At 37.9% G+C, this 21031-nt stretch overlaps 1 protein-coding gene across 3 annotated transcripts; it reads left to right on the top strand.

Annotated features, from left to right (window-relative positions):
- SLC35A5 (solute carrier family 35 member A5) lies at positions 1–20863 on the top strand. Of its 3 annotated transcripts, none has more exons than XM_032348906.1 (7): positions 1–120; positions 1382–1530; positions 5828–5926; positions 7255–7385; positions 9953–10020; positions 17219–17999; positions 19371–20863. In XM_032348906.1, the coding sequence occupies exons 1-7, from the start codon at positions 110–112 to the stop codon at positions 19437–19439; spliced, it is 1308 nt and encodes a 435-aa protein (XP_032204797.1). In that variant the 5' UTR covers positions 1–109; the 3' UTR covers positions 19440–20863. The 3 variants fall into 3 exon arrangements, with proteins under 3 accessions (XP_032204797.1, XP_032204808.1, XP_032204816.1); XM_032348917.1 differs by having other exon boundaries at positions 98–325; XM_032348925.1 differs by lacking the exon at positions 1–120 and adding an exon at positions 422–516.
- Positions 20864–21031: the final 168 nt, after the last annotated feature.

The raw sequence follows: 21031 nt of genomic DNA, 5'->3' as shown, positions 1-21031 counted from the left end.
ACGTGACTCAGGACTCTCCCGACACGTGACGCGAGAAAGGGCGCGCTGGGGCGGGCTTAGGCCGCTCCTTCCCTCCTTCCGGAAGCGTAACACTGACCGCGCCTGCGCAATGGGTACCAGGTTCGCTCTTTCCCAGTCGGGACGTTATTGGGCTTTTTGTTCCGGAATAGGAGGCTGGGGGGCAGAGGCTTTTTCTCCTCTCTTTCCTTCCTAAAGCTTCCCCAACTATGGACCCTAAAAGCTGCTGCTTCTGCGGAGCTACACTTTTACTGCCTCAGCTCTAGGATGTGCGCTCCTCCACTAAAAACCCTTCGAACGGACAGAGGTAACCTCGCCCAGCTGGCAAACAAGTGCGCGTGCGTATGAGGGGAGGGCGCGCGCAGCTCGAGATTCCTACTGCGCATGTGTTTCAAGGAGGTTCCCCACACCCCGTCACCCCTCTTCTCCGACTATAGAGGGAAACTTGCCTTCCTCGTGTAGGGGAGGTACCTGTTTGACCTCTACGCTTGCACGCAGGTGGGCTGTCCGTGTTGACGTCTCAAGCCTGCCTGTCCCCAAAGTCCCAGGCCCTGTGCACCATCCCTGCGGTGGGAGCCTTTGAAGAAGTTACCCAGCCTAGAGTTTAGTTTCCTTGACAACTCAAAAGACGACCTTAGAGGCATTGATTTCTAAGTTCTTTTACCTTTTAGCACTGGTTCAAGTACAAATTCACAGCACTGCTTCGAATATTTCCACTTGGCTCATTATTGTAACGAAATATTTCCCAGCAAGCCCTTTTCCCACTTTGTAGAGGAGAGCTGCTTACTGAGGAGAACAATAGAAATCTGAAATTCTCTTCTAGAACAAAGTTGCTAATAGGAATGGAAGTTAAATTGTTTTTTGCAAAATTCTGCAGTCCCAAAATGTCAGTTGCTTTTGGCAGCATTTATAATAATTTATAAAACGGCATTTATAATCCGGCACTACCTTTTCTGACTTTTTTTTTTAAGATTTTATTTATTTATTTAACAGAGAGAGAGAGAGAAAGACAGTGAGAGAGGGAACACAAGCAAGAGCAGTGGGAGAGGGAGAAGCAGGTTTCCCGCTGAGTGGGGAGCCTGATGCAGAACTGGATCCCAGGACCTTGGGATCATGACCTGAGCCGAAGGCAGATGCTTAAGGACTGCACCCAGCCCCCCCCCCCCCCCCCCCGGCCTTTTCTGTCTTCTAGAAATTCTCCTCCTATCAATTTCTGACTTTAATTTTTTCCGCATAGTTTCTCTTCTTCTCAATTTTCTTGGTTTTGATCTAACCATAGCCAGACATCTACCTCTCTCAGTGGTATTTGTGCTATGCTTTATCTGCCTTCAGCGTTGCTCACGGATATGTTCTTTTCTTTAAGGCAATTAAAAAACAGTGGAATGGAAAGCAAGTGCTGTGGTCATCCTGTGTTCTGCTCCTTGTCAACCATGTATACATTCCTGCTAGGCACCATATTCATTGCTTTAAGCTCAAGTCGAATCCTGCTGGTAAAATATTCAGCCAATGAAGGTAAGTTAAGCCTCGGAATATATGGAGCACTTGCAGCTAATTACACATTACATCTCCTGTCTTTGGTCTCCTTGTGTGTAAAATAGAGATCATATACTTTCAAGTACTCTGCTTCATGTAAACAATAAAGTATGTTTAAATTTGATTCTGTAACCTTTCATTCCTTAGCAAGAAAAATGTTTTTTTGCTGAGTGAAATTTGGATTAATGAAGTACAGCGTTGAACCGTTTAGAGAACAGATCATAACCTCTGACTGTAGCTTTAATCAAAAGATATCTCAGTCTGTAGTGGTATGTGTAATTATAACAGTTCGAAATAGGAGCATATATTTGGTCACTTCGCATTTGTGAGGTACTGTCTTAATTACTATACCAGTGTGGTAGTAGAGATTATTAGCTTTGAAATTTTTAGCTCAGGAAGTCTTCTGGGTTTTTTTGTTTTGTTTTGTTTTGTGGGGTTTTTTGTTTGTTTGTTTGGTGTTTTGTTTTTTTTTTTGAGAGAGAGCTTGTATGTACACAGTGTGGGGGAGGAGGCAGAGAGGGGGGAAAGAGACTCTTAAGTGGTCTCCATGTGTGGTGCAGAGCCCAATGCAGGGCTTGTTCTCAAGACCCTGAGATCATGAGCTGAGCTGAAATGAAGAGTCAGACACTTAACCAACTGAACCACCCAGGTGCCCGTTCTGTTTGTTTGTTTTAATGTAGTAATTTGTATTTATATACACAATTTAATTCTACAAAGCTATATTGACAATCTTTCTCTAGTTATTGAGGATGGATAAAGTCATGACATCACGACCCTTAATGGTTTGCTTGTGGAGTCCGATGTGTATATAAGTCTTTGCTTTGGTTAACATTTAGCTCTTGGGCACTTAGGCCAAGTATTAAGTAGCAGTGCTCAAAGTGTGTAAAACATAGACATTCTCAAAAACTGTGTTTATTAGGAGAGCTGTCCGTGTGCAAGATCATGACAGTACGGTAGGATATGTGCAATTCTTTTTCTTTTTTTTTTTTTTTGAAAGATTTCATTTATCTATTTGACAGAGGTCACAAGTAGTCAGAGAGACAGGAAGGGAAGCAGGCTCCTGGCCAAGCAGAGGGCCCGATGCGGGGCTTGATCCCAGGACCCTGGGATCATGACCTGAGCCGAAGGCAGAGGCTTCAATCCACTGAGCCACCCAAGCGCCCTGGATATGTGCAGTTCTATACCAAAGATGCAGGGATAGTTTAGATTAGGAAGTGATATATTCTTTCTGGGAGAGGATCATACGGAGTGCAGAGGGATCAGGGAACACTCCCTGATAAGGTGAACTTAATCCATAAGAGGACTGGTGGACACTGGTGTTTAAAACAGAAGCAGCTATCCATAAAAATGAATAGACACATTAAAAAAGAAAGCAGGATGAATTGTGAGAACACGTACTTCAGAATTACTGAGCAAAAGTTTAAGGACTTGGAGGAGGGGTCAAGGGGTGCTTAACCGGAGGGGAATGTTATGATCAGATACTTAAGGACTTCATATGCCATGCTAAGGAGCTGGGACTTTAACTTTGTTCTCTAGGTCTGAGAGTCTGGAGGGTAGGGAATGCCTGAGAAATTACAAACAAAAGGAGAGAGACTGTTACGGTAGCTGGATAGAGGATGGACTTGAGAAGAGACTGGAAGCAGAGTAGCCAGTTGGGGTTATTGCAAATTCGAGCCACAGATGAAGTCTAACCAAGACTTTGGAGGTAATAATAAAGAGAGGATAGATTCAAAAAATATTCTAAACATAGAAAAGACAGGGCTCAGAGAATGTACTGAATGTGGAGACTAAAGAACATGAAATACTGTGTAGCTCAGAGGTTTCTGGTTTGGGGTGCCAAATAGGTTGATCGTGCTCTCAGCTCAGATGGAAGCTATTAGTAGGAAGAAGCAGGCTAGACAGAATTCATAAAGATTATGGAGTTTCAGTTTCAGTTCCATGAGGCCAGGAGCTCACTGAGTGAACAAGGACATAGCACATCACATATGTGAAGGAAATACCAATTAAATTTATAAATAGGAGGTAGTTATTTATGTGAATATGTTTAGTGAGCATTAAATTTGAGCATTAAATGTTCCAGGATACAGATTTGGAGACATTAATATTAAATTGACATTCAAAACCATAAGAGCAGAGGGCTCATTCAGGGTGAGCATGCAGGAGAAAATAAGAGCTAAGGCTAGAACTACCAGGAATGCCAACATTTAAGAGCCATGCTGATGCTCAGTTGTTAAGAAAGAATCATTAGAGAAATAAGGAAACTGAATGCACATGACTTACAGAAGGAAAGGAAATGATTTGGAGATGAAGGAAATAGTATCATTATAATAAGATAGGGATTAAAGCATGCCCTTTGGAATTAGTAGTTAGAAGATGTTTGATAATCTGAGAGACTAGGTAGTTTGAATAATATGATAGGATGAGAAACCAGATTGCTTGGGAATAAGACCTGAATGGAAAGTGGGTAAAATGGAGATAATGAATATTGATGCTATTTTAGGGAAAGAAAGAAAAAGAATGGTGCAGGGGTAGGATCTTACATTTTGGTTTTTTTGGATGGGACAGTTTGAGCATACTTACAGGCCAAGGGGAGGGGGCCAGTTAATAGAAGACATAGGAAAATTCTTATTGGAGCAAAGATCCTGAAGAGAAAGGAAAGTTTTAAAGTGGAGAACAGGTCATACTGGGATCATGGCCCCTTTCTTTGGACTAAAGGGAGCCCAGTCAGGATGGATGTAGTGTAAATAAGGTGTATGAGTGAGGGCAGAAAGGAAGTGCAAGGAGGCCAGATGTGATGCTGAGTCACAGTTGGGGATTTGCCATGACAGAAATATAATTTAAAAATAAATAAAAGCCAAAGTGAGTTCTAGAGCAGTGGCAAGAATTTGAGAGTTGTAATCTAAAGGCCTCTCCCCAGTTCTTGTGTGTGCGTGTTTGCTTGTGTGTATCATAGTGATCAGTGCAAAGTATCATTAGCAGATAGTAGAGTGTGATTTCAGCCTTTATGCTCAGAAAAGGGAGGAGAAGTTTTCATTAGGCTTTGAAGGATTGAGAAAGTTTAACAGGTAAGTACTAAAGTCAGGTGAACATTTATTAAGTGTAGGTAAGTCAGGTGAACATTTATTAAGTGCAGAATACCTGCCAGTTATATGAAGATGACTAATGTGGGCCCTTTCTCATAAGAAGTTTACATTCTAAGGTAAGACTTACACAGAAGAAGTAACTATAATACTGTGAAATAAGTACTGTTATGAGGGTTTATAGGTAGTGCAGCAGGATCTGAGATGAACAAAGAATTGACTATGGTTAGGTTGAGAAGGTCAAGGGAAACCACAGAAAAAAGCAAAATGGTGTTTTGGATAGAAAGAATGTTGAGCTGGCATTTTTCTTCTGTACTTGGCCAGTTTTGGTTTTTCATATAATGACCAAGGGAAACAAGCAAATGTTTCAAAAGGGGGGAAATTCAGTCCTTCAAATAGGACCTAATAAGGTTTATGTTTGTCCTTGGCAAAATTGTACAGCAAGTTGTTTGTCAGCGTTTGGAAGGTAACAGCTAAGGTAACAGCTGAGGTAACAGCTAAGACCAAGGCATACTGACCTAACCTCATTTCCTAATTAAGTTGACTTAGAAGTTAAGATACATCTTCCCAACTTGTCAGTGGGTTTGGATTATGTCAGACATTTCCTTCCAGCTCTAGAGGTAGCCAGAGCCCTGGGCAGTTGCCTCTTGGCTCTAATAGCTTCCTTCTTTTACCCCAATGTATCATTTATCACAGAGTGCCAAACAAATACTGTTTTCTATACATGCCATGATGTGAAACAGACAGTGTACCTTGATTCTAGCAGACAAGTTACACAAGAGGAAACATAGCTGGGTCCTAATTCAGCCAGATCAATCTGTGGCTTTTGATGAGTCAAGCCCTGAGTGCTAATTAGCGGTCAGTTTAGAAGCCCATCTTTAATGCCGTATCCTGAAGCCACCTTTGCTGATAGCCTTAACGTCCTCCACATATTTATCAGCAACTTGGATGAAAACATCAGAAGGCTGTTTATCAGACTCAAGAATAATAAAACACTGAGTGCAGTAGGGATAGCTAATAACATTAGGTGAACGGATTGAAAAATTCAAGAGAGAACAAAGCCAACTGGATGAAGTTTAATATAACCAGTATTAAAATCCAACTTTTAAGTTTAAAAATAGCTGTAAATTATTAACTGTACATAACCATTATGTAGAACAAAATTTATAGTTAAAAAAATGTCTGTTACATTTCAGAAAACAAGTATGATTATCTTCCAACTACCGTGAATGTGTGCTCAGAGTTGGTGAAGCTAGTTTTCTGCGTGCTTGTGTCATTCTGGGTTGTAAAGAAAGGTGAGTCTTGAAGTGGTACTCTATACTTGTTAAAAATCACAGAATCAAAACACTTCAGAACCAGAAAGAACATTTGATGTCATTTAGTCTAGCCCACTAATTTTATGTATATATGAGGACACTAATATACAAACTTAAGTATGATTACCCATGTTTTGCAAGTGAAGAAACAGGCCAAAGGAGAAAACGTTATGTGTGGTAGGTAGGAGGGGGCAGGGCCAGGACTCCAGCCCATGTTTGCCTTGTGTCTTGGCCATCACTCTGCCTTGTTACGTGTTCCTTTGTTGGGTCACACAGTGAGTTAGTTTTTATTCAAATTCAGGGTTTTCTAAATCACTGCTGTCTGATTTGGTACTTAGTATATTGCCCAAACAGTCCCCATTTTCTACAGGGGAGGTGGTATAGTGGATTGAGTCAGAGAGACTATATTCTGGGTCAGATTATTTTAACTTCTCTGACTTCCAGCTTCATCAGTTATCGAGAAGAGATACTCATCCCTTCCTCACACCTGAAGCAACTGGCCTTCTGTGGCTCTTTGTATGTATTAGGTATTAATTCTCCACCTTAGTTCCCCAGTTCTTGAGCCTTATGATTCTGTTCTTTGATCTGCCATGACATATGAGGTAAGCGTAGAATTTAAAGTATTAAAGGTCTTTTCCAGGAAGATTTCTTTTTATTCTTAAAAGTTTCAATTTGTGCAGTTTCTAGTAGTTGGAATACATTTCTTAATCTCATGAAATTTATGCGTTATTTACAGGGCTTATACTTAAATTGTTTTCTCTTTTTGCATGTTGTTTTACATTCTCTTGTTATGGTACCTTTCTAAGTTTTTGGAGATCTGGTGATGGGATCATTACTCATATAAGGATTAGTAAAATTTAGTTTTCTCTACTCCCCTATTATAAATTTTCACCTAGTATCTTTTTTTTTTCTGATCCCCTGGGGGAAAAATAATCCCCGCATAAATGCTAGATTTTTTTTTTCTCTGTATTCTCACATCTTGCTCTCTCTCGACTTTAGGTCTCATAATAGTAAGAGAAACCTTGAGTATCCTGAGATGTTTCAAGTTAACAGGAATTAGGTATTCCTAAGGGTGTTGCTGATTGTCAGTGATGAGGCATGGTGGTTGGTGGGTTGAAGAAAGAGAGACAATGCTGAAATCCTATATTGCCTTTGATTTCTTAAGGCTAATAGTCACTGATGAAAGCAAGTTCATAAAGCCTCTTTCAAAGAGTTGTATCAGTAATCAAATACAACTTAGTTTGTTTAAAAATATAGGCATTCTCATCAAGATCCTTTGTTTATTACTGTCTTTCTTTCTTTTGAAGACCATCAAAGTAGAAACTTGAGATGTGCTCCCTGGAAGGAATTCTCTAATTTCATGAAGTGGTCCATTCCTGCCTTTCTTTATTTCCTGGATAATTTGATCGTCTTCTATGTCATTTCCTACCTTCAGCCTGTAAGTAAATATGATAGAAAATAGCGTTGGAAAAATACAAAGAAATGAATCCCAGAACTAATATTTTTTATCATTTTCATTGTCAGTGTTAGTTTCTCTTTGCCCCCAGTGGTTTTCCTGAGATTGGACCCGAATCATCTGAATATGGAATTACCAATCTGCCTGCCACATTCTCTCACTCTTAAAGGTTGCTGTAGAAAGCTGTGCTGACTAGCAGAAGTTGCTCACTGGCCAGTGAATGTAGAGCCATCTCTCTGTGTGTAACCTTAGTCTGCCTCTTTGCTGAGCCATCCTGTGGTCACCAACCTCTGTTAACTTCAGCATTCACTATCTCCAAACAGATTTCCATTACTGACTCAGAAAATCATATACTCAGAGCCCTATTCTTTCCTATACCTGCTTTAATGTACTATATGTATTTTTTATATATATATTTTTTCATATTAGTCCTATCATTTAACCCACAAGTTCTTTAAGGGTAGAAAATACATTCTCCCAGCTATAAATGCTATCTACAACTAATTATACTAGGGATGTTTCTCATCTCTCTTGGCATCCTCCTTCCCAACTGAGAAATCCATTTGTAATTGGGATTAAAATTTGGTCTTCTGATTTTACTTTTACAAACTAAGTTTGGGGCATGTGTTTATTTTCCCATAATATTTTATAAAATGAAGATTTCTATTGCCATTGTTGCCAAAATGTGTTTTAAGTTTCTTTAAATAAAATATTCAGGCATTTTGATGATAAATAGGATTTTTATAGGCACAGGTTCTCTATGAAAAGCCTCTTAAATATAGCCAAATCACTTTGAGAGTGGGACAAGGAGAGATCAGTAGAGCACTAAGTAGAAAACAGGAATTTGATTCTTTTGCACAATTTAGAAGCTGTTTAATTAGGCAACCCCCAACTACTGTGTCAGTTGCCCATCTGTGAAATAGAGTAACGTTACCATACTAACTCTAAGATTGGAGGAACCTGGGCCAGGTGATCCCCTGAAATTCCTTTCAGCTGTGTCATCCATTCATTAGCAAGTATTTTGAATGCTAGAATGTGTTCTGTCTTACATTCTTCCCGGTTGTTTTTCAGATCTAAGAATTCTCATACCCAGCAACATAATTATTTGTATCAATGAGTACATAGTATTGTATTTTATTGAGCTTAGCTTCAAACTTATATCCCTTTTCTCTGTCCTCAATATGAAAGCAAAATTGCAGCTTCCTTGTTCTTCTAGTTAATTGCTTTGCTCTTCCTTCCTGATTGTGCACAACCACAAATATTACAAAATCAGTCACATGGCATATTCTGTATATTGCTGTGCCCCAAGTCTAGTTGGAAAGAATTAAATAGAGATGCTTGGAAGTTTGGGGGCAAAGAGCTCTGGTGTTTTGTTTATTCTGTGCTCTTGCATGGAAAGCAGTTTCAGAATTCATCAGGGCAGCCAGGTGCTTGGTTAGGGATCTGCACCATAACTGTAATTAATCAGAGCCACTGACTGTTCCCTCTTACCAGCCACTACTTTCCTCAGCAGCTCTTACTCTTTTCCTACCAGGGGTTCATAAACATTCGTCTCCAGAGGACACTGAGAAATCCTTAAAACAGCGCTTTCCATAAAAAATTCAGTAGAATTAAAACTATTATATTTTTGCATTTGTTCTATTAGATTTTTTAAATTTTTATTGGTTTTTATTGGATTTATTCTTATTTCTTTAATTCACCTACATGTTAGCTGTGTTTGCTGGTTATATAAGACTACTGAAAAATACTCCTTGGAGTTCAGTCATCCTAAACCGACAGCAAGGAGAAAAGCAGAGTGAAGTAAACAAGATTTGTTTTTAAAAGTCGTTAATATTGTGAGATCCAGTCATGGGGAGCAATGATGAAGTTTCATACTTCTGAGCCAAAATATATACATGTTCAGATTAATATTATTGTCTCTGAATATGACTGAATTCATGAGAAGAGACTTTTATGAAATCTGGCTAACACATTTCTAAGTGTTGAAAACAATGTGAATAAATGAAAGGACAATCAAATTCAAGTTTGGTATTGAATCACTGGTCCTGAATCACTGCAGTTGAGCCAGGAGAACTGATTGAATTCTTAGAATAGTAAAGATGCTTAAAAATCTATACTTCAATTTTCTTACTGTATAAAGGGGCCTAACAGTACATGCCTTCCCTCCACCCCTGGAAGTAGTGTGAAAAGTCTCTAAAGTATTTGAAGAGCTTGAAACAGTATGCTTCATAGGCAAGGTAGCTGTTATTTCTAGGCCTGAACATTTAGAGTTTCTAAGCATTTCCAGATCTGCATATACGGATTGTTTACAGAGGCATTTGCTGAATTTAAGGACGTTTTCAAAGCCTATACAATAATTTGGTCATATCTGCATACATTTAACAACCAATAAAAATGGAATTTAATCCTCTAGTGAAATAGCTGCCCTAATAACCCCTCAGGTTTTTTTTTACCAAAAAGCTTTTTTTGTCAGGTGAACCAGTGAGCTGGGAGATTTCTGAGGTCACTACTTTGTTTGGATTGTAACTCTATCTTCTCCTTCTTTCTAGGCCATGGCTGTTATCTTCTCAAATTTTAGCATTATAACAACAGCTCTTCTATTCAGGATAGTGCTGAAGTAAGTAACTTGCTCTGAAAGCATATATCATACTTTAAAATGGCACAGCCTTATTTCAGATGATATACCCAGAGCACTGAGCCCTCTGAATCCCAGGGCCGGGATTTTATTCCTAACTGGCTTTGTTTTTTGGACAAATTGTTTAACCCATCCAAAAAGCAGCTCCAGTACTGCTGGCCCATCTAAATCTTTGCAACTAGATATATGAAAAGTTTTTTCTTAGCATCTCAAAAAAAAATAATAAATAAATAATTGACCAGCTTATTTTAATTTTTAGTGCCAAATTAAAGAATTCATGCGCGCTTTTTTTTTCCCCCAGAATCTCTGTATTTTACTAGGGAACCAAGAAGTTCCTAAATATTGTTAATGCATTTGTTATTTGTAGTTTCGAGAGGATGAAGAGTGGCAAATTCGTTATTAAACTGTTTGTTTGAAACGAGTACATGATTTAAGCTCTGATTGGCAGAGGATTTGCCTGTGGAATCTAGTGAAAATCACAATTAATAAGAATGATAGATTTTTAAATTTTGAAAAATGCTGTCATCAGTGTTTCCTTTCTCCAGGAAGATCTTTGAATAAAATAAACATTTGTAAGTAAACAGGCTCTGCTGCCTAGCACAGACCAGACTGTTCTAAGGTGTAATGGGATCTGGGTATTAACTCCAGTTTGTTACTTGATGATGATAAAAATAAAATTAACTTCTTGTTATATTTGTTGTGATTTTCTTTTTTCTTTTGCATTCACTTCCCCTTTTAATTTCTTATTTCTCAATGTGCCATGTCATAGTATGTGCTTTCATAATTTACGTGTACAACAGGGTGAGTGGCTTAGTACATATGCACTCAGTAAATATTTGTTGAATCCATGGTGCGTTCAGTACATTACTTATATGGAGTTCTTGAAAGACTTTCTAATACCCTGAGGAAAGCATTCAATTTAACAGCTCATGTGAGAGATGAGGAAAAAGAACATGAACATTACATTTCGTCCAGGTTAAAAGTTAGAGTGCACTGAAATTTGCTTTTGCATCAGGTTCTTCATTTGGTTTCTGAGTTGTGACAATAATTTAACTAGCAAGTTAAAGAATGCTAATTCCAAAAATGTTTTGAAGTCTTTAAAATCAACATAAAAGTTACTTTATAGGATAAAAAATTGACTTCTGAGAAATTTTATATAAACAGTAATATCTTTATATTGATTTCTGGGTAAAATTGGAGGTACATGTCCACAGAGGAATAAAATTTTCCCTGCCACATAATAAAAGTTTCATTATTTGATAAGGAAGTCTCACAAAGGGTCTCAAAAACAAGTTTTTTATTTTTAAGTAAAATTTTTTTTTTCCCGTGAAATGACATTTACGGCTACACGTGGTATTATACTTACATAATGCAATACATAGGTATTGTGTCAAAATTACATCAAGTTAAAATTGAATTTGCGAACGCAAAAATGTATAAAATATATATTGCTAGGCTTGGAATTGGCCCATAGCTCTAGTTGTGCCCTTAATTGTGTATGGTATTTTTTTAATTTTTGTTTGTTCATCTGTTTTAATTTACTCCAAAGCATGAGCTGTGGCGCAGAGGTCAAGCTGAGGGACCACTCAGAAAGGCCATATCCAGGGCTGGCCTGACGGGTTTGCAGGCGACAGGGCGGGTAGGCTTTCAGCTGGACAGTGAGAAGATAACCCAGTAAGGACTCCTTAGGGCCAAGGGCTGGTCCAAGGGCCAACCTGAGGGCCTTTCCCCTAACTAGACTTAATCCCACAACAACCCCAGGAGGCAGGAGTTACAGTCCCTCTTCATCAGTAGTCATCCCAAGCTGAGTCTGAGCCGACAGCACAGAGCTACCAGCATTTAGGTGGCTTTGACCAGAGGGGAGGGAGTATGTGGGGCAGCAGGGTTAGAGGCAGAGAGACCAACCCAAAGTGAACTGCCCCTGTCAGGGGTAGAGAGAGAGCTAGCATGTGGGCAGAGATGGCCCTCTTAAAAATTTTAAGCACTTAACTATTTGTATTAAGAAAGTTAGCTCTTAGTGTAACCAAATCTAATTACACTATAAACATAAAATGTTTGATTTTAATACTATTAATTATAACATTATGCTGTTGCTAGTTTTAATAATAACTAATGTTACGAACTGAAGTTCCAAAAAACCTTTTCACTAATTTTACCTCTTAATATTCAGAGCAGTAATATTCTTAGACATGTATTTGCTTTGTTGTTAGTATCCCTCTGTTTTGAATCCTTCAAGGTTAATTAAGCAGACAATGAAATCACTGTTTGTATTGCTTTTGCAGGCACTAATTTAGCTCCTGGAGGGGGTTTTAATTTGACTGATTCACAAATCAGCACTGGAGCTACTCTTAATATTGCTAAAAGGATATATCTACTACTGTCTTTATGAGAATGTCTTCCAAGTACTGTATTATTTATTACATTTTTCTTTTTTTAAATTGTGTATTTTTTATTACATTTTAAGTCAATTTTGTTCTATTTTGATCTTTTTGTCATTGGTGGCATATGTTGTTTGGTTTTCCGTATTCAGTCTACTCTTTGTGAACCATTTAACGTTCTTTTGCCGTTCGTTAGCAATAAAATTTTGACCCAGGAGTAGCAGCTTGAGTCTTACTACATATTCTTAATGTGTTTGCCATAAATAACTCATTTTACATATAAAATTTTTAAAATTTAAATTCAGTTAATTAACATATAGTGCATTATTAGTTTCAGAGGTAGAGTTCAAGTTGTATATAATACCCAGTGCTCGTTATATCATGTACTCTCCTTAATGTCCATTACCCTGTTAGGCCATCCCCCCAACCCCCTACATTTAGAATATTAAAACTGTTGTCTTATACTTGACTCTAGCAGAGCCATCAAATACCTTTCTCATACAGATAAAGAGTATAAAGCTACACAGGTAAGAAAAAAAGTCCAGTGACTAAAGCAAGAATTAGTTGGAAGTATTTGAAAGTGGTAAAAAGAAAAATAGCACCAATCAAATGCCTTACTGGATGTTCTAGAGAAACCCCATGTGAATGTGTAGATTGGTTTTTCGAAGTGTAGCCACTGGTCCACAGTGGAAACTGGTGGCAGACATTATGCCTCAGAGCCTTACTGGTTTGCTCTTAAGGCTTGGCAAATTTGTATTATCTTGTTTAATTAGATTTTAGGAAAAGTAGTCTCAACCTGAACATAGAGATCTGGGAGAAAAAGATAACCAAACTTTTATCTAAAAAATGTGTATAAATTTCTCTGATATCTTCAAAAGGAAGCTGTTGAGAAAAAAACAATCAGTGAAAAACATTTTGACACATGAGGGTGTCTTAGAAGAAAAAAAGTGCACCTCACTGGTACAAGCATTTCTTCAAAATAATTCACTTGATAATTCTTTTTTATAATTTCCTGTTATAAATATGCCACTGGTCACTTTCTGTGTAATTAAGAAATGTTTTTTGTACAATTTTTTTTTAAGTCCTGTGTCTTTCCACTTAATTTTATTTTCATGTTCTGCTCTGTTTTACTACAACAAAGTATGGTAGAGGTGCTCTTATCTGATGCAATTTGGACTTCATTGTTATTGGGAAAACTCAGAGTGGTGAATCATTTTAAAGAAAAACCCATACTTTAAACAGCTTAAGATGTGTAAATGTCCATTCACCAGTGTTTTGAAGAGCTCAGGCCTTTCCTTTGAAATGTGTGGGATTTGCTGATAAGAAGTCTTTTTTTGGCTTTGTTCTTGAAGCTACATTGATTATGCATCATGCTTGCTTTCTGATTTTAGTTTCTTAAAGTAGAGTTAGTTCTTAAAAATACTTTTAAAGTAGATTATTATAGATTTTTGTTATTTATTTCCTAATCTTATAATTAGCTCCTCTGTACCCAGTTTGAGTAATTTGCCTTTAATTAATCTTCCAGAGCTTTCAACTTTTCATAAAAAAGCAACCCTTTTCTTCTGCTCATAATTTGTCATTTATGTAATCATTAAATATCTAATTACAATAATGAAGTCACCTGGCAAACACACAGTTAGGAACAGAGACTCTTTGTGAGCAAGAATTCATTTGGAAGCAGAAGCCCTGAGGTAGAGTGTCCTAGCGGTAAGCGTTCAGCTCTGATCCGCAATCCAAATGATTTGTTTACTGGGGCAGTAGAGAGATCAGTTAGGTGAATTTCTACTGTTGTATTCATGAAACTGTGAGAAGCAAACTCATGCACAGTCATTTATAAGAGCACCTATCCTCAGCTGACTTTATGGGATAATTTATTTAGCTTTATTTTCTTTGCTGAAAATCTGCCATTTCCAGCCTATCCCCTTAATAACATTTACCTTCTAGAACATTACCTTGAATGAGCAATATTTTCAGTGGTACCGATTAACTTGTTTAAGGGTTTGTTTAATTAGGATCTTTTTTTCTCAATGTCAGTGGAAAAACTATAGCTGTTGGGATTGAAAACTTTTAAAGGAATTATAGATTATATTATATAGAATTAAAATATATATTTGCCTTGATGTCCAATAATCTGTTATATAATGATTTTTATAAATAGGGCATATCTATCTTTTCTGAGTCCAATCAATTTACTTTCTACCACTTGCTGTGTACCATCTATACCTTGAGAAACTTATGAGATTAGTACACAGTTTCTGACTTTGTGGTTTAGGGCTATGCTAGAGTCATAACTAAGTGCTAGATCTGGATATTTTAAAGTACATACATGAGAAGACATGATAGTGTGCACATGTGTGCTGCTATCTAGGCTGGTCTGTGCACATACCAGTTTCAATTAATGAAGCTCTATGGAAGCATTGGTGAAATCAGACACCTGTTCCTATGTATGCACCTTGGGAATTCATTATACTTGAACACTGTACTTAAGAGGTGCATAGGTCCAAAAGGAAGACATTCAAACCATGGCTCAGATCCTTTCCTCTCCCTTCTCCTTTCCTTTGCTTCTTTCTTCCCCTCCCCTCCCCTTCCCTCCGCTCCCCTCCCCTCCCCCACCTTCCTCTCTCCCTCTCTCTCTCTCTCTCTCTTTCTTTCTTTCTTGATTTCATTTGAGAGAGAGAGAAAGGGAGAGCACAGAGTGAGAGGGAGAAACAGACTCCTGCTGCACAGAGAGCCGGATGCAGGACCAGATCCCAGGACCCCAGGACCAGATCACAACCTGAGCCTAAGGCAGCCATTTAACTGACTTGAGTCACACAGGCTCTCCACCTTCCTTGCTCTTTCATAAATATGTGACCTTAGGGAAGTCTGTTAACCTCTCAGAGCACTGTTTCCTTCCTTACAAGAGAAACTGACCCATAGTAGGTGTCCAGTAAACGCTCCAAAGTTCTTATAAATTCCATTTCTTACCTGTTGCTTTACACTTACTTATTTGTTTATATGTCTGTGTGTGTGTGCGTGTGTGCATGTGTGTTCCCTCTTCATCTAACTAATTGATCTTTAAACTTGAAGATTCTGTTCCCCTTCAGATCTCCGTATCTACCCCAACCTGAATCAGCTGCCCCTCACCCTAGTCAACATTGTACATTCTTACTCTCTTTGTATAGTCTCCTCCCTCTCCCTGGATATATTGGCAAATGCCATTTCACCTGGCAAATGTCAGTTTATTTTTCATCTTTCACCTTGAGTGTTATTTTTTCTTTGAAACAATATCTGACTCCACTTACAGACTCAAGGTTCCCTTCCTTTTTGTGCCTCAGTTGTTCTGTGTATCACCTGTCACACATTATGTTTTGCATTGTTTAGTTTCAAGGCTCTTCCCTTATTAAAGTGTAAATTCCTTGGAGATGGAGATCAAGTCTTATCTCCCAGGCTTATAGTAGCCTGGCACACCGTAGCTGCTTATTTAAATGTCTGTTGGACTGAAGAATCCACAAAACAGATTGACAATAAAGCATGTCTTCTTTTCTTTTTAATGTTATCTCTTTTTTTAAATTAACATGTAATGTATTATTTGTTTCAGGGGTACACGTTTGTGATTTCAGTCTTAATTCATAGTGCTCACCATAGCACATACCCTTCCCAATGTCCATCACCCAGCCATCCCATCCCCCCGCCCCCCTGCACTCCAGCAACCCTCAGTTTATTTCCTGAGTTGAGCAGTCTCTTATGGTTTGTCTCCTTCTCTGGTTTTATCTTGTTTCATTTTTCCTTCCCTTCCCCTATGATTCCTCTGTCTTGTTTCTCAAATTCCTCATGTCAGTGAGATCATGTGATACTGTCTTTCTCTGACTGACTTCACTTAGCATAATACCCTCTAGTTCCATCCACATCATTGCAAATGGGAAGATTTTGTGGTTTTTGATGGCTGCATAGTATTCCATTGTGTGTGTGTGTACCTATATACACACCACATCTTTATCCATTCATCTGTTGATGGACATCTGGGCTCTTTCCATAGTTTGGCTATTGTGGACATTGCTGCTATAAACATTGGGGAACACGTGCCCCTTCATATCACTACATTTGTATTTTGGGGGTAAATACCCTCTAGTGCAATTGCCGGCTCATAGAGTAGCTCTATTTTCATACAAGTTTGTGGTTAGGCAAAATAAGTAAAGAAATAAAGCATTGTTAAGACTTCATAAACTGAGACTACTAAATTTTTTTTTCCTTACTGTCCCAAACAGTAGTTTACTATAAAATTTTTTATGATTAGGCCACAGATCTAGGAGCAGGCTCCCTCCTTAAATCTTTTTTTGGGTCATGAACACCTTTGAAATTTGACAGCTTTAAAGGGTCTTGTGTGGGCAGGGCCGAGAATTCACCTATATAGAAGATTCCTACTGCAAGGATTCACGGATTTCTATAGCTCCAAATTGAGGAAATCAAGTTGAGACTCTCTGCCATACTTACTTCATAGCAAAGTAAAAATCATTGTTACAAAGGTCTAATCAGTTCTGGAGGTAAAAAGATTTAGTTAAATCTAAAGTTAAAAGGATACTTAACAATGAGAAATGACTGACATTAAGGGACAATCTATTACAAAGGTGAATAAAAATATCACACTTAAGATGCAGAGACACGAACAGGTTTCCTTTGAACTTGAATTGGGAATGCTGGCAAAAACTGGGCACAGTTTATTCTACCAAGTACTTAAGTATCTGCATTTTCAGTAGAAACAGTCACTGTGGGAAAGGAGTTGGGGGGGAGTAGTAGTAAAATCTCGTTTTTCCTCTGAACAGGAGGCATCTAAACTGGATACAATGGGCTTCCCTCCTGATTCTGTTCTTGTCTATTGTGGCCCTCACTGCTGGGACTGAAACTTCACAGCGTAACCTGCCGGGACATGGATTTCATCATGATGCCTTCTTCAGCCCATCCAATGCCTGCCTCCTTTTCAGAAGCGAGTGTCCCAGCACAGGCAACTGCACAGTAAAGGCATGGACTTTCCCTGAAGCTAAGTGGAACACCACAGCCATGGTTTTCAGTCACATCCATCTCGGCTTGGGCCATGTGCTTATTATAGTCCAGTGTTTTATTTCTTCAATGGCCAATATCTATAATGAAAAGATACTGAAGGAAGGGAGCCAGCTGTCTGAAAGCATCTTCATACAGAACAGCAAACTCTATTTCTTTGGCATTCTTTTTAACGGATTGACACTGGGCCTTCAGAGCAGTAACCGTGATCAGATTAAGAACTGCGGGGTCTTCTATGGCCACAATGTGTTTTCAGTTGCTCTCATTTTTGTGACTGCATTCCAGGGTCTCTCAGTGGCTTTTATTCTCAAGTTCCTGGATAACATGTTCCACGTCTTGATGGCCCAGGTCACCACTGTCATCATCACAACAGTGTCTGTCCTGGTCTTTGACTTCAGGCCCTCCCTGCAGTTTTTCTTAGAAGCACCCTCAGTTCTTCTCTCCATATTTATTTACAAAGCCAGCAAGCCTCCAGGTCTGGAGTACACACCTAGGCAAGAAAGAGTCCGGGATCTAAGCGGCAGTCTTTGGGAGCGCTCCAGTGGGGTAAGTTTGTCAGGATACTGCCTTTTGCCTGTTCTTCCCAAATTCAGCACACGGTTATACAAGAAAAGAAATTGGTCACTTGCTCATTTTTCAAGGGGTGTTTTGGATTTCTGTGACTTTTAAAAATTATTCAACAAATGTTCACTGGACTTAGGTGTGCAAGGGCTTGTGAGAATGCTGTAAGGGTCAAGAAAAAGTATAAATCACAGTCTTGAGGACTTTATGTGTTAGTTGTATCTTAGAATGTTCTAGTGTCACAAAGCTGGGAGATGTGCCACAGGTTATCTTCTCCAGTCTTTATAGGTTGGCAGATGAATAAACAGAGTCAGATTTATAAGTGGATTATAGATGGTACATTATAGGTTGGCAGATGAATAGACAGAGTCAGATCTATAAGTGGATTATAGATGGTACATTAAAAAAAAAAAAAGCTATTCTAAACCCTTGAGGCCTGACTCCTAGTCCATAAGAAAAGTTGGTCTTTGACATTAGTTGCATCTTGTTAAATCTAAGTGGAAGTCCTGCCTCCTTGATTTTCCCTGGGTTATTCATGAACCTCAATGTACCAGAAGGGCAGGCCTTATCTTGTTAAGGTGATTTTCAAAAGGATCTTCATAAGTAAGAGAAAAATATATTCTAGTATTCTGCCAGTTGCTTATAATTCTTCTAGGAAGATCTGTCAGTCATGGTATTAGCAGATTAATAATGGTCTTTTGGAGATTGAAGTCAGGAGTTAAGTATATATTTAAAGGACGAAATAAGCTCCTCTAACTTTAAATTTACGGTTTTTATGAACACACAAAATATTAAGTACTTCACAAAATGAACATTTTACTCTCTGGGAAAATAATCTCTTGCCTATTAGTTTGTGGTGGAGCTTTCAGCAGTATAATGTCTCTGAAGTAGTGACATAACAGACTCTTAAGATGAAAAAATTAGAAGGATGGGTCCCAAATGCCCTGACCTCAGCCAGAGTACAGTTCCAAAAGTCCTGTATTCTTTTCCAATGGCCCAATAACACCGCTTGCCTTACTTTTTAGGTAAAATTTACCGATTTTAGGTAAGGGCCTAGTTCATACTTATTTCTCCAACCACTAGCTGTTTCCCTTCAAGACCAGCAGAGGGTGCTCCATACTGCGTTCCAGTTAGTTTTGAAATTCAAGTACTGAGATGCAGGTAGATCTTTTGTGATCTCATTATGTGTCTAAAATTAGCTTTCCAAGAACATAAGTATTTATCTAATTTCATTTGACTAGATTATAGTCATGGTTTAATGAAATAAACTAGTAATAATAATAAATAAATAGTAATCATTACAAATGCTACATTCCTAGTATTTTAAGTAATTACTGATTTCATATTTCCTTTTAGGATGGAGAAGAACTGGAAAGACTTACCAAACCAAAAAGTGATATTGAGTCAGATGAAGATACTTTCTAATTGGTATCCAAATGACTGGCAGCTCTCAAAAACCTTATTTTCGCATTTTCAGCATGTGTCATATTTATCTTTTCACTTTGATAAACAGGAACATTTCTAAAGCATAATACTCTTTGCATATATCCAACCACTCCCTAAACAGTTCCATCCAAGGCTTAGAGTACCCAAAGGCTAAAATGTTCTACAGAACTGACATGGGAGTAATAGTATGGAGACTGCATTAATGGTACTTGGTAAGTCGACAAGACACATTCCCAAGTTATTTTCCTTGTCTTCCAAGGTTCCAAAAAACTTGAAATAATCACTTTGGCTGTACCCTATAAATACACAAATAGTGATCAGTTTGCCATATATTAATAATTATGTAATTTCATTCTGCATGCTAAAGTCTTCTTGTATGTATTATTATAAATATCACCTAGGTTGTCCCTTGAATTCTGAAGCCCTGGAAATACTCACTTTGCAGTTAAAAAGCAATGTGACTCTTTCTGAAAAGTTTGGTGGAAGGATCTTACCATCTGGACCAACACTGATTTGAGGGGAGTGTAGTTTGTACCAAATGTTTTTCCAAAGAAGCAATTTTTCAGAAAGAAAATGGTAGAATTTTTATTTTTAGAAATTCCTAGGGAATTTGAATTTAGTGATTATCTTTTGATGTTTTTCTACACAAGTAAGCTTCAGTTTACATAAAAGTTGGTTCCCAATTACCACAATTCTCACTTGGATTTTAAATCACTTTAAAGAAGCCATGGTGGATTTTTTCCTTCCTTGGTTTGGCCTCATTACTCTTGGATTATTAGATTTTAGAGAACCAATGAACCATTTCATTATATTAGTTATTAATTATAACTTATATAACTTGTTATATATATTACTGTCATACCCTATACCTAGGAATTGAGACATTGGCTTCAGAATCATAACAGACTATCAGTAAGACTGATGCCTGAGAGTTCCTTTTAAAAGGGTCACTTTGCAAACAAATGACTTTCACTGAAATGTGAATGGTATTACTCAGAAACAAGGAAACATCTTAATAAATAAAGTACTACCGTAATAATATTGACAGTACAAGTGCATGATATTTTTTGAGATATTTTTGCATGCAGCTAATTGAATGTGAGGTAGATAAGTCAGGTGATAGATAATTTAAAAGTGAGAAAACAGAAGTGACTTGCCCAAGGTCATGCAGCTGGATGGTGATAGGACAAGCCTAGCTCATAGGCCCGCATGTTTACAGAGCATTACACTGTAGATGTGAACTTTAAGGTGTCATTTTCATGCAGTCTGTACATCTCTTCTTTCTCCTAATTTTCATACAATGAACATGTGATAATACTGTGAATAATCCATCTGTGATATCTGGAATAATATGGCAGGCAAGAATTGGTGAAAATGTATAAATAAAATAATTATTAAACCTGTACCTTGAGTTTTCACTGTCATGTGAGGTGGGACATGGAGTTCTTTTTATTTTCATCTCAAAAAATGGAGTGAGACAAGAAATCCAAACAATTTGTAAAACTTTTTTTTCCATAGATCTTGACTTCTGAGAATAGCAAAACTGAGAATTCATCTTATCATAGGTGTAC

Source organism: Mustela erminea, chromosome 1 (assembly GCF_009829155.1).
Source record: "Mustela erminea isolate mMusErm1 chromosome 1, mMusErm1.Pri, whole genome shotgun sequence".
NCBI lineage: Eukaryota > Metazoa > Chordata > Mammalia > Carnivora > Mustelidae > Mustela > Mustela erminea.
Note: the sequence above shows the minus strand (reverse complement) of the source record. Positions and strands in the feature narration are given on the sequence as shown.